The sequence below is a fragment of the Jaculus jaculus genome, chromosome 9 (assembly GCF_020740685.1).
Source record: "Jaculus jaculus isolate mJacJac1 chromosome 9, mJacJac1.mat.Y.cur, whole genome shotgun sequence".
Classification (NCBI taxonomy): domain Eukaryota; kingdom Metazoa; phylum Chordata; class Mammalia; order Rodentia; family Dipodidae; genus Jaculus; species Jaculus jaculus.
This window is the reverse complement of record NC_059110.1, coordinates 83,692,478-83,706,585: the sequence shown is the minus strand read 5'-3', so window position 1 is coordinate 83,706,585 and position 14,108 is coordinate 83,692,478. Positions and strand designations below refer to the sequence as shown.

The 14,108-nt window shown below is 40.8% G+C and overlaps 1 protein-coding gene across 1 annotated transcript in view; it reads left to right on the top strand.

The window, feature by feature from the left end:
• The window catches only part of Vps53 (VPS53 subunit of GARP complex), a 192,304-nt gene that overhangs the window by 109,738 nt on the left and 68,458 nt on the right, over positions 1-14,108 (top strand). The window contains exon 13 of the mRNA XM_045158762.1: positions 9,793-9,887. Within this exon, the coding sequence (XP_045014697.1) occupies positions 9,793-9,887 (95 nt within the window). The remainder of the gene's footprint in view (positions 1-9,792; positions 9,888-14,108) is intronic.

The window sequence follows — 14,108 nt, the reverse complement described above, 5'->3', positions numbered from 1 at the left end:
CTGGCACAAAATCAGACACATAGATCAATGGAACAGAATAGAGGACCCAGGTTTAAGTCTGGTAAGTTACAGCCACCTGATTTTCAATAACAAGGGCAGCCTATTCAACAAATGATGCTGGAAAACTGGTTATCTATATGTAGAAGGATGAAAATAGATCCTTATCTCTCTCTCTCTGCAGAAGAATTAAATCCAAATGTTAAGATTAAAGGCCTTAAGACCAGACCTGAAAATTTGAAACTTCTGGAGGAAAAAGTAGGGGAAACCCTTGAACATATTGGCATAGGCAATGACTTTCTGAATATAACTCTAGTTGCTAAGGAAATAAAACCACTAATCAACCGCTGGGACCTCATGAAATTACAGTATTTGTACAGTGAAAGACACTGAATAGAACAAAGAGGCAACCTACAGAATGGAAGAAAATTTTTGCCCGCTATACATTAGATAGTATACAAAGAACTCAAAAAACTAAATAAGAAATCAACCCCCCCCCCAAATGGGCTTTGGAACTAAATAGAGAGTTCTTAAGAAATACAGATGACCTATAAACATCTAAAAACTGTTCTGCATCCTTAGCCATTATGGAAATCCAAATTAAAACTACTTTGAGATTCCATCTCACCTGTCAGAATGTCTATGGTCGAGAAAACAATTGACCATAAAATGCTGATGAGGGGGTAGAAGAAGAGGAAACCCTTCTGCACTGTTGGTGGGAATGTAAACTAGTACAGCCATTGTGGAAATCAGTGTGAATGTTCCTGAGACAGCTAAAAATTGATCTACCATATGACCCAGCTATAGCACTCCTAGGCATATGTCCTAAGGACTCTACTCAGTGCCTTAGAGATACTTGCACATCCATGTTTATTGCTTCTCTATTCATAATAGCTGGGAAATGGAACCAGCCTAGATGTCTCTCAACTGATGAATACATAATGAAGATGTTGTATATTTATACAATGGAGTTTTATTCAGTGGTAAAGAAAAATAAAATTATAAAATTTGCAGGGAAATGGATGGATCTGGAAAGGATTATAGTTAATGAAGTAACCCAGGCCCAGAAGGCCAAGCACCGCATGTTCTTTCTCATATGTGGATTCTAGCTGCACATGTTCGGTCTTGTATATGAGTCAGAATAAAACTCAGTAACAGAGGCCAGTAAGCTGGAAAGTGGCTATAAAGGAGGGAGGTGAGGGGAGGACTTAAGGAGATGGTATGATATATGTGTAAGTAGAAGAACAGATTACTTGGGGTGGAAAGGCCTAAGTGTGGTCAGGGGAAGAGATTGTGTAAGGGAAGGGTGGGGGGAGGTTTAATCAAAATCTAAGAGGGTATGAATAAGTCATATGGAAACCTACTTTTTTGGACAATGATGCACCTGGAAGCCATAGATTGTGACTAGGAAATTTTTAGTGTCAGGGATGGGATACCAAGACTCTTGGCTTCCCACCAGGAATAGATGGTAAGACCCTATTGCTGAAGACTCTACATGCTTGGGCTGCAAGGTCACTGAGAAATCTTGCTGGAGATGAGCTGACAACTTCCTCTTTGTAGAGCAGCTGACAGAAAGCTGGAAAAAGCTATGCTGCATGCAGCTTCATGGGAGAGAGAAGTCATCAGTGGAAATAAACAATAGTGGACACTGCAAGCCTTAAGTTTGCCCAACCAGGCCAAATGAACTAACCAGTACAATAGTGGCAAGTTTTATGGGGGAACCAACAACTCTCTAACTGGACTGGAGGTCCACTCCATGGGAGGAAATATAGGCCTATGATGGGGGACGTCATGAGCCCTAGGGATAGAATGCCCACTTGTGTCTGGCTAAATGTAAATACTGTGCTCACCAAATTGCCTTGAAAGCACTTCTCTTAATGATCATACCCATATATTAATGCTATTCTCACTTTTGGTTAGAGAAGCTTCTTTTTTCAGGTGGTGGTGACCTCATAAGACACTGTAGTGCTGAGAAGAAGTGACAGAGCAGTGCTCAACATTGAAACATCTCTATCACACCTTCCAAGGCTCAGGGTCCATTATGGAAGAGGTGGCAGAAGGGTAGGACTCCTTGCAATGCACTCTTCCAGACACAAAATGGTATGGATATCCACGACCTTGCAGTGTCTGGCACTAGTTACACAAGACCCTCATGATAGGATAAGGGCTGGAGAGATGGCTTAATGGTTAAGGCATTTGTCTACAAAGCCAAAGGACCTCAGTTCAATTTCTCAGGACCCACATAAGCCAGATACACAAAGGGGTGCATGTGTCTGGAGTTTGATTGCAGTGGTTGGAAGCTCTGGTGCACCCATTTTCTCTCTCCCTCTCTCTGCTTCTTTCTCTCTCTTTCTCTCTCTTCCTCTCTTAAAATAAAGTTGTTTTTTTTTTAAATAGAGGATAAGATTATGACATCAAAATAAAAGAGAGGCTAATTGACAGGGGTAGGAGATATGATAGAAAGTGGAGTTTTGAAAAGCATGGGGGAGGGAATTATCATGCCTCATTGTCTATAATTAAGGAAGTTGTCAATAACTTAAAAAAAAAAAGAAGAAAACTGGGCTGGAGATATGGCTTTGCAGTTCAGGCAAATCCATGTTTGATTCTCCAGATCCCACGTAACCCAGATGTACAAAGATGAGGCAAGCTCAATGTCTCACTTGCCCAGTAGGTGGTGCAATCATCTGGAGTTCGATTGCAGTGGCTGATGCGCTGGCACACAATTCTCTCTCTCTCTCCTTTCTGTCTCTTTCTCTAAAACAAAAGGAAAAAAAAAAAAAAAGAAAACATAGCATATAACATTATTCTCTAATCTTTAGACTTTTTTTGCCATTTTAAAATAGTAAAAGTAAGATACTATTAAAAATTGGGGGCTAGAGAGATGGCTTAGCAGTTAAAATGTTTTCCTAAGGACCCATGTTCGACTCTCCAGGTCCCATGTAGACCAAACGCATAAAGTAACACAACTGCGCAAGGTCACACATGTTCACAAGATGGCGTACATCTCTGGAGTTTGATTGTGGTGGCTGGAGGCTCTAGTACACCAATTTGCTCTCTCTTTCTCTCTTTCTCTCCTTCTCATTAAAAAAAAGGGAAGGTGCACAGAAAAGAGTAAGCCATAAAGCTAAATTCCACATTCCCCAGTACCCACATAAAGCCAGGCGCACAAAGTGGCGCATGCATCTGGAGTTCATTTATAGCAGTTAGAGGTTCTTAAATGCCCATTCTCTTCCTTCCTCTGTGTGTGTCTGTCTCTCTCTCTCTCTCTCTCTCTCTCTCTGTCTCTCTCTCTCTCTCTCTCTCTCTCACACACACACACACACACACACACACACATACACACCATGCACATATTTCTCTCCTCTGTCTTTTTTTGCTTACAAATAACTAAATACTTTTTTAAAAAGTATTTTTTAAATATTTTTGGCTGGACATGGTGGTGCATGCTTTTAGTCCCAGCACTCAGGTGGCAGAGGTAGGAGTATTGCCATGAGTTCAAGGCCACCCTGAGTCTATATAGTGAATTCCAGGTCAGCCTGGGCTAGAGTGAGACCCTACCTTGAAAAACAAAATAAAAAATAAATAAAAACATGGATTTTGAAGCTTGAGAGGTGGCTCAATGGTTAAAGGTGTTTACTTGCAAACCTCCTAGCCAGGGTTCAATTTTCCCAACACATATATAAAGCTGGATGCACAAAGTGGTGGAAGTACCTGGTATTGATTTGTGGTGACAAGATACCTTAGTGCGCGCACACACACACACACACACACACACACACACACACAAAGTGATCTTTTTTTTTTTAACCCCAAAACATGGGTATTTATTTTAAAAATGAGAACATTCTGTTACATAAATTCCCTTTTATAATTACCAGAAATTATCCAGAAAAATTGTGTTTTCTCCAAAGGAAGAAAGAAATATTGAATAAAAGAAATAAGTATGAGGCAGTTGTAGAGACATATATTTGAAATCTTAGCACTTAGGAGGTTGAGGCAAAAGGATCATGAATTCAAGGCCAGCTTGGGATGCGTAGTTCAAGATTAGACTTGCATACATGGGTAAGTGCTGTATCATAAAAATCAAAACAAGGGGCTGGAGAGATTGCTTAGTGGTTAAGGTACTTGCCAACAAAGCCAAAGGACTCAGGTTCAGTGCCTCAATACCCACATAAATCTGGATATACAAGGTGGCACATGCATCTGGAGTTTATTTGCAGTAGCTAGGAGGTCCTAATGTGTCCATTTTCCTTCTCTCAAATAAATAAAGTTTGTATTTAAAAAAGATTGAAGCAAGCCAGGCATGATGGCACACACCTTTAATCCCAGCACTTGTGAAGCAGAGGTAGGAGGATCGCTGTGAGTTTGAGGGAGCCTAGGACTACAGAGTGAGTTCCAGGTCAGCTTGGGCTATAGTGAGATCCTACCTGAAAAAAAAAATCAAAACAAATAAACAAAAGAGAATTATTAAAAAAAAAATGAGGGGGGCTGAAGAGATGGCATAGCGGTTAAGCACTTGCCTGTGAAGCCTAAGGACCCCAGTTTGAGGCTCAATTCCCCAGGACCCATGTAAGCCAAATGCACAAGTTGGCGCATGCATCTGGCATTCATTTGCAGTGTCTGGAGGCCCTGGCATGCTCATATTCTCTCTCTCTCTCCCTGCCTCTTTCTCCGTCTGTCTTTTACTCTCAAATAAATAAAAATAATTTTTTAAAAAAAAAATGAGGAATATAAGCCAGGCATGGTGGCACATGCCTTTAATCCCAGCAATTGGGAGGCAGAGGTAGGAGGACCGCTGTGAGTTTGAGACCACTCTGAGACGACATAGTGAATTCCAGGTTCCAGGTCAGCCTGGGATAGAGTGAGACCTTGCCTTGACAAAACAAAACAAAACAAAACAAAAAGGAGTATTATGATTGTGTTTTAATTGCTCAAATAGTTACCTGAACATATTAACCATGTTTTCTAAATCTAAAGTCAAACTATCTTGTTTTACTAAGATAGACTGAATCAGATTCTTCTATTTAAACAGATCACCTTATCAGAAATAGTAAAGTCAGGGCTGGAGGTAAAGTTTATTTGGTACAGAATTTGCCTTGCTAGCATACAAAGCCTTGGCTTTGATCCTTAGCACCACATAAACCCAGCATGGTAAACCAAGCTTGTAATCCCATTACTCAAGAGATAAAGGCAGGAGGATTAGAAATACAAGGTCATCCTTGACTACATGGAAACTTTGAGGTCAGCCTGGCATACCAAAAAAAAAAAAAAAAAAGTAAAAAGAAAAAAAGGAAAATAACAAGTATCTACTGACGTAGAAAACACAGGATGAAGGTGTGAATATCACTCCTCTATAGCCAGAGAAACTCCCGAGTCAAATAAATGTGCGCTTGAATCACCAGCCCTGTGCCTTCACTGAGGCCCTCTTGAAGTCCACCCTGGGCAGGAGCTTTCATAAGAGACACTGGTAGCCCAGTATGTAGTTATTGTTTAGAGCAGGCATGGTGGCTCACAACTGTAATCCCAGCACTTGGAAGGCAGAGACAAGAGGATTGGTCTCAGGCCATCCTGTACTATGTAGTAAAAACTTCTTTCAAACTAGCAATAAAACGGCTGGAGAGATGGCTTCCAGTTAAGGAACTTGCCTACAAAGCCACAAGATCCAGTTTTGATTCCCCATGACCTATATAAGTCTAGGACCTTGCATAAGTGCAAGGTGGTACATACATCTGGAGTTTATTTGCAGTGGCTAAGAGGCCCTGTTGTGTCTGTCTGTCTGTCTGTCTGTGTCTCTCTCTCCCTCCCTCCCTCCCTCCTTCTTTTTCTCTGTCAAATAAATAAAAATTTAAAAAATCTTAAATCAGTAAAAGGACCAGAGTTTCCACAAACTCTGTAAAATTTAAATACATGAAACTCTTAGGAGATGAAAAGAGACAAGAACTGAATATGAGATTGAATAGGATATATCTAAATTCACAATTTTGAGCAAGCATTATCAGTTTTTACAGATGTTTTTCAGCATCTCATTTTTTAATTTATTTTTTTATTGATAACTCCCATAATTATAAGTATCTTATGGCAGTTTCCTCCCTCCCCCCACTTTCCCCATTGAAACTCCACTCTCCATCATATCCCCTCCCCTTCGCAATCAGTCTCTTTTATTTTGATGTCATGATCTTTTCTTCCTATTATGATGGTCTTGTGTAGGTAGTATCAGGCACTTTGAGGTCATGGACATCCAGGAGGAGCACATTATAAGGAGTTCTACCCTTCCTTTGGCTCTTACATTCTTTTCACCACCTCTTCCGCAGTGTATCCTGAGCCTTGTAAGGTGTGATAGAGATATTGCAGTGCTGAGCACTCTTCTGTCACTTCTTCCCGGCACCCTGATGCCTTCTGAGTCCACCAAGGTCACTGCCATCTGAAAAGAGAAGGTTCTCTACCAAAAGTGAGAGTAGCATTAATACATAGGTATAAACATTAAGAGAAGTGCTTACTGGGCAGTTAGATGAGCATGATATATACATTTAGCCAGACAGCAGCAGACGTTACACCCCCAGGGCTTATGACTATCCCTGTTTTAGGTTTTCAGTATCAGGGATGTATTCCCTGCCATGGAGCGGGCCTCCAGTCCAATTAGAGGGCAGTTGGTTTCCACCATGACAGATGTGCCACTATTGCACCCGTTGGCTCATTTGGCTTGGCTGGCCAAATCTAAGGCTTGCAGTGTCCACTGTTGAGTATCTTCACTGGTGATTTATCTCTCTCCCATTGACCTGCATGCAGAATGGCTTCTTCCAGCTTTCTGTCAGCTGGTCTACATAGAGGAGGTTATCTGCTCAGTTCCAGCAGGATTTTTCAGTTGGCTTTGCAGCCCAAGTATGTGGAGTCTTCAACAATAGGGTCTTACCATCTATTCCTGGTGGGAAACCAAGGGCCTTGGCTATATGGTCTATTTTAGAGAATGTTCCATGTGCTGCTGAAAAAAATGTGTATTCTGCATCATTTGGGTGAAATGTCCTTTATATATCTGTTAGGTCTATTTGTTCTATGACCTCATTTAATACAGATGCCTCTCTGTTTATTTTTTGCTGGGATGACCTGTCAGTTGATGAGAGTGCAGTGTTGAAGTCACCCACTACCACTGTGTTTGGTGTTATCTGTGACCTTAGTTCTAATAGCATTTGTTTGATGAAGTTGGGAGCCTCATATTTGGTGCACATATGTTTAGGATTGTAATGTCCTCCTGTTTGAGTGTGCCTTTAATCAATATATAGTGACCTTCCTTATCTTTCCTAACTAATGTTGGACTGAAGTCTACTTTGTCAGATATTAGGATAGCAACCCCTGCTTGTCTTCTAGACCCATTTATCTGAAACACCATTTTCCAGCCTTTCACTCTAAGATAGTGTCCATCTTTTTTGTAGAAAGGTGAGTTTCTTGGAAGCAACAAATTGAAGGATCCTGCTTTTTAACCCATTCTGCAAACCTAGGTCTTTTGGTTGGGGCATTGAGGCCGTTGATATTAAGAGTTATTATTGAAAGATGTGTATTTATTTTTACCATTTTTCTTCTTTTGTAGTTCTTCTGGTTTTACCTTTACTTTCTTGTATTAACTAGTATTTGAGTATGGTTTGTTTTTTCCAGGTTCCTTACATGTGTGCTTTTCCTTCTCTTCAGCTTGGAGGATTCTTTCAAGTATTTTCTGTAGAGCTGGTTTTGTCTTCAAATATTCCTTTAGCCTGCTTTTGTCATGGAATGTCCTTATTTCTCCATCTATTTGAATGGATAGCTTTGCAGGATAAAGTAACCTTGGTTGATAGTTGTTATCTTTCAGAACTTGGAATACTTCACTCCAAGCCCCTCTGGCTTTTAAAGTGTGTGTTGAGTAATCTGCTATGATCCTGATGGGCTTGCCTTTGTGACCTGATTTTTCTGTCTTAACTGCTTTCAATATATTTTCTTTGGTTTGTATGTTTGGTAGTTTAATTATGATATGATGAGGAGAGGTTCTTTCCAGGTTTTGGCTGGCTGGTGTTCTAAAGGATTCCTGTATCTGCATTGGCATCTCTTTCTCAGTTTGGGGGAAGTTTTCTTCTATGATTTTGTTGAAAATGCCTATTATGCCTTTGGAGTGAAATTCTTCTCCTTCTACTATACCCTAAATTCTTATGTTTGATATTTTCATAGTGTCCCAAGTATCTTGAAATTCCTGTTCATACTTTTCTATTAGTTTGTCTTTCTCTTTGTTGGACTGTATTAGATCTGCCACCTGGTTTTCTAGTTTAGATATTCCGTCCTCTCCTTCATCTGTTCTACTTGTGAAATTTTCTACAGAGTTTTTTATTTCATTGGCTGTGTTCTTCATTGCTATTAATTTTGATTGCTTTTTCTTTATTATCTCTGTTTCTTTCTTTATGTCTTGTATTGACCTACTTATTTCATTAAATTGGTTTCCAGTGTCATCTTTCATTTCTTTGGACATATTTATAATCATTCTTTTGAAATCTTTCTCAGGTATTTTCTCGAAGTCAGTCTCACTGGAGGTCATTTCTGATACATTAATACTTTTTGGTGGATTTGTAGTGTCTTGATTTTTTTGTGTTTCTTGTGTTATAATGTACATATTTTTGCATCTTCAATTTATTTAATGCTTGGATTTTCCAATTATCTGCAGTATTATTAGATGTACCAGTCAATCTGATATTATATATCTTCAGGGTAGGAGCTTAAGGTACTAGGTGTGGCTCTTAAGACTCTCACAGTAACTACAAAAGTGACCCTTCATGTTGGCCTTGAACTCACTCAGTCATCCTGCCTCTGCCTCCCAAGTGCTGGGAATCAAGGAATGTGCCACCACGCCTGGCAAGAAAGATCTTATGTTAACTATTCTTACCACAAACGATGATAACTGTAATGGAGGTGGGGGGAAGGGTGTATATTTGGCTTTGATGGCATATTAGTTTAATAAGTATAAACTTAAATCCATACTCAAGATGTACATATTAAGTATGAACAGTAAACATATACAAATCATGAAGATGTATACATTAATTATATAAAACTGAGGGTTTTTTTGTTTCCCGGGAAGGAATATTTGAGGCAGAATCTCACTGTAGCCCATTCTGGCTTAACCTCCTGAATACTAGGATTATAGGTATGAGCTGCCACACCCAGCTTTTTTTTTCTCTTTTTAATTTTCTGATATGTCATCTTGTTATGGAGCCTAGTCTGGTCCCAATCTTGAGGTCTTCCTACCTTAGCCTCCTGAGTGCTGAGATTACAGAAGTACACCACCACAGTCCGCAGACAGCCATTCCTCACTACAGTTTAATGTAGCTCATGGAACAGTACTTGCCTTTTATGTGCAAGTCGCTCTGTTTGGTCCCTAGCATCATATGCAGCCAGGCATGGTGATGTACAAATGTAATATCAGAACTCAGGAGGTAAAGGCAGGAGTTTAAGGTCAACCTCCACCATATAGTGAGTTCGAGGCCAGCCTGGAGTACATGAGACCTTGTCTCAAAAAAAAAAAAAAAAAATCAGAAGATGACTAACTTCCAAATTAAAAATCTATGTAATATCAAAACAGCAATAAATCTTTCATCACCCACAGTAAGCAATGATGCCAACAAAGCTTGTGTCTTGCTCACGGGCTGGGAGGAATCATGGCATCCTTGTTACTCTTATCTGTGAAATTGCATGAAAACTTGCAAAGATTGCTCAAACATAGGATTTATTCATATTCTCCTTTTTTTTTTCTTTCTCCCCTTCTCTCTCCCTTCTTCTTTTCAGCCAAAGAAGCCTAAAGCACCAGACAATCCCTTTCATGGCATTGTTTCCAAGTGTTTTGAGCCTCATCTCTATGTATACATCGAGTCCCAGGACAAGTAAGTGACTCCCATGTTGCTGTTTTCTGCTGGTGTTTCTAAGCCCGCTCATCATGCTGGTTCTTAAGAGGGACAGCTCTTTCCAGAAACTAAAGGAGGGAAGATCATTAAGGATATTTTTTCTCTTTTGCATGGTATTGTTTATTTTGCTTATATATCTCAAAAGTCTGGGTTTGTCTATAATAAAGCCCCTTTAGGAACACCCCTCCCATGTAGGTGCTGAGCTTTTAGTGAGCCCTGATACACTACCCCACAAAGCTTTACAGTTTTAGGCACTGACAGTTATAGAAAGCCTAGTCTCTAAAGTATATGTTTTCAAGTATAATTTGACTTTTCCTTTTATAGTAATTTTGACTGTCAAAAAAGTTACAAAAATAGGATTAAAATTTTCATAGATCTTTTGCCAAGAGTGTTAGCTTCTTTATGTAATCACAATTATCAAAGTCAGGAAGGTTACATTGCCCTATTTATGTCTCTTTTTCCGGTCCAGAATGTTACAATCATGTATTTAGCTGTCAGGTTTTTTTAGTCTTCTTTAATCCTGGCCACTTCTTCATCTTTCCTTTGTCTTTAATGACCTTGACAGTCTTAGAGTTGAATGATTATTTTGTGAGTTTGCTTGATGTTCTTTTTCCTCTCCCATCTTCCTTCTCCTTTTATAAAATTTTTTATTTATTTATATTCAAGCACAGAATGAGCACGCGTGCTTGGTCACGAGAGAGAGAGAATGGGTAAACCAGAGCCTCCTGCCACCACATATGGACTCCAGATACATCACCACTTTATACATCTGGCTTTACATGGGTACTGAGGAATTCATCCCAGGCTGTCAGGCTTTGCAAACAAGCACCTGTAGTCACTGAGCCATCTCTCCAGCACCCCTTCTCCTCCTTTTATAACAAAGTCTAACTTTGTTTCCCAGGCTAGTTTCCAATTCCTGGGTTCAAAGGATTCTCCAGTCTCAGCCTACTGAGTAATGGACTGTAGGCTCATCACTATAGCATCCAGTTGTGTTGTCTGGATTGAATCCAGGTTATAAGTTTTGTGATAGCTCACTCCTATAATCTAGTACCAGAGCAATGAAACAGGAGAATTTTTAGTTCAAAGCCAGTCTGGAATAAATAATGAGATTCTGTCTCAAAACAACAAAATCCAGGTTATATATTTTTGGCAGGAAAGCCACAGAAGTGACATTGTGTCCTTCTGAGGGCCTTGTATAAAGAGGCATGTTGCCATTTATACCATTACTGCAGACATTTACTTATGTAAGGTGGTAACTGCCAGCTCATTGGGTTTCTCTTTGTAATTATGTTGCAGGGAATCCTTTATGACTGCAAATATTCTGTTTCTCATCACACTGGTACCCACTCATTTTAGCATCACTTGAGTCTTGCCTCAAGCAATTATTACTGCCTAATGTTTGATAGTCTTTTTTCCATCATTTCTTCTCCATTTACTAATGGAGTTTTCCCTTCTTCCCTGTTGTCTGTTGTATCAATATGGACTCATGGATTTGTATGTTAGTCCATAGGTATCCAATTTATATACATGCTTTCCACAAGCTCATAGGCCTCACAGTTTTTCACAAATCAGCCCAGTGTTTTCATAGCCAGAAAGAGGGTGTTTTGGGTCCAAGATCCATTGTTAGCCAAGGAAGAAGGCCCCTCCCTCACTCCAGTTGTTCACCCATGGCCAGAGCCACTATTGGAGGCTGGAAAGCACGTTTTGGAAAAGTTTCTGGAGCAGGGCAGGCTGCCAGACACAGGCTGGCCTCGGCTATGAGCCTCCGAGGATCCACTTAGGAAGACAGACAGTGGCTCACACGGAAGAATGGCAGCAGCTGTGAGAATACTCTTGAGAGGAGTTCTCTGGGAAACCACTTAGGCCCTTCTTTGCCCAGTCCCTTCTTTCTTTTCAGCCTTTCCTTTTCTCTTTCTTCTCTTTTTTTCCTTTTTAGTGTTTCTGTCTCAGGTAAATAAATTCTTATTTCCAAGTATGTTTGAGGGTAAATGATAAGATTAAGAGATGTTGCAAGTAGATCATAACAAGGGTCGGTACTGTATTCACCTACTGGACTTTCTAGATTATAGTCAAAGCCACAACCTTCTACTCTTTTCCTCCTTGATTATAAAGTGATACTAAAATCCCAGAGTATCAACCGTATAAAAGGTCTTCCATGTCATATGTCCCCGACACCTAGAAAAACGGAGCTGTTTCTTGCCTTGTGACGGCTTGGCTTCCCTGCTCTCTACTCTTCTTGTCCACAGGCTCACAGAGGGGCTAGTTACTACCATTTTGTCCCTTGACAGTACTCTGGCTTCTAGGTTCAAAATGTTTCTTTCTGGGCCTGGGGATTTATCTCAGAGTAAGTTCAAAACTAGGCTGTACAGCCTAGCAAGATCCTGCCTCAAATAAGCAAGCAAAAATTTCCTTCCAGGAATTTCATAAAATATTCCTGAGGGGTAGAAAAAAGGTTTATTGCCTGTTACAGTGAGAGGTCTTTAGCAAACCTACCTGTGTGGTTATTTTGCCCAGTTTTCTATTAACCTGCATTCTTATAATTATTATTTCAGAAAGGCTTGAAAGCTTTGGGGCCCAGACCTTCTTGATCCAGAGTTATTTTTCTGAATCACAGCAATCTTGATGTCCACAAATCTAGCCTCCCTAGTGTGGTCTTCTTGGCCTGTGCCTGGCCTCACGAGGGTGTTTCTAAGCACCAGAAAACCCCAGTAAGCCACTGGGGGAGGAGGCTACATTGGCTTTGCCATTATTACTCCAAAATCAGGAGCAGGATCTTAGAGAAGAAGAGAGTTAAAGAAGCCCAAGCTGGGGAAATGGCTCAGTGGCCAAGGCATTTGCTCACCAAGCCTGATAGCCTGGATTCAGCTCCGCATACCCACGTAAAAGCCAGATGCACAAAGTAGCACATGCATCTGGAGTTTATTTACAGTGACATGAGGCCCATTCTGTCTCTGTCTCCCCAAATATATATATACATATATATATATATATATTTTTTTTTTTTTTTTTTGAGAAAAAGAACTCCATTTCCTCTTCTGTCAGAGGAGATAGTCAGACAAAATGATACATGCAGCAGTGGTTGTTTACCTGTGGGAAGTTAGAGATCCTTTCAAGACTCCATTATAGCTGAGCCTAGAGGTACAAACCTAATAATCCCAGGTACTCAGAAGGTGGCTGAGGCAGAAAGATGGCGAGTTCAAGGCTTGCCGAGCTACTGCATGAATTCAAAGCTCACTCTGGGTAAATGAGCTCTCATCTCAAAAACAAAGTAGAAAACGATATGGAGACACAGCGGTAGAGCACTTACCTACATGCTCAAGGCCCTAGGTTCCATTCCCTATGGGGGTGGTGAGGGGGAGATCTTGTAAAGCATAGAATCTCTTGTAAAAAAAAAAAAAAATCAGTTCTACCCATAAACTGATGCACTAATTCTGAGTATCATTTCATGGGGCTTTAAGAAGCCCTTTGCCCTTAACCAGGGATTCCTTACGCTAGAGAAAGAGCCCAGATGGGACTGATGTGCAGTCACTACTGCTGTCATAGCACTGACTCAGAAATCAGAAAGGGAGAATTGTAGACCCTTCACAGGCTTCCGGACGACAGAGGCCAGCCCAGCATAGTGGAAAGAGCAGGGGGTCTACATGCCAGACCTGGGTTTCAGTCAGAGTTCTGCACTTACTAGCGTGAGACCTTGAGCATGGCACTTAAACTTTTCTGTCTGTCTCTGTGGTGAAGTGCATCAGCCCACCTTAGAAGCCTTGTCAGGAGCGTGAAGCACAATGACATAGTAGTGGCCCTTGGCCCACAGAAAATGGTGCTCAGGGATTCTGTCTCCATGCACTCCCTGTGGTCTTGTTCACAAAGCCTATCTGAAAGGGTAGCCTCATCAGTGTTGCAAGCTTCCTGTTGGGCCTGGCATGGAGTCCACCCTCTCATCTCCTCAACCTCCCACCTGCCCAGGGAACATGCTGACAGCTGCTGTCACAGCCGGTAGCCATGCGGCAGGAGATGGTCTGCAGAACGGGTCAAGATTTCCCTTGGCTGACTCCTGAGGAAGAGATTTCTACATGAGCACTGTCTTTACTCCATCCTGTGGTAGTCTCTGTCAGAGAAGTTACTGGGAACTAGATGTCTGTGCTCTCTTGTGTTAAAACAGCCCCTTCCTTCTTAGCTTTATTAAGTCTACAGCCTTTTGTAACT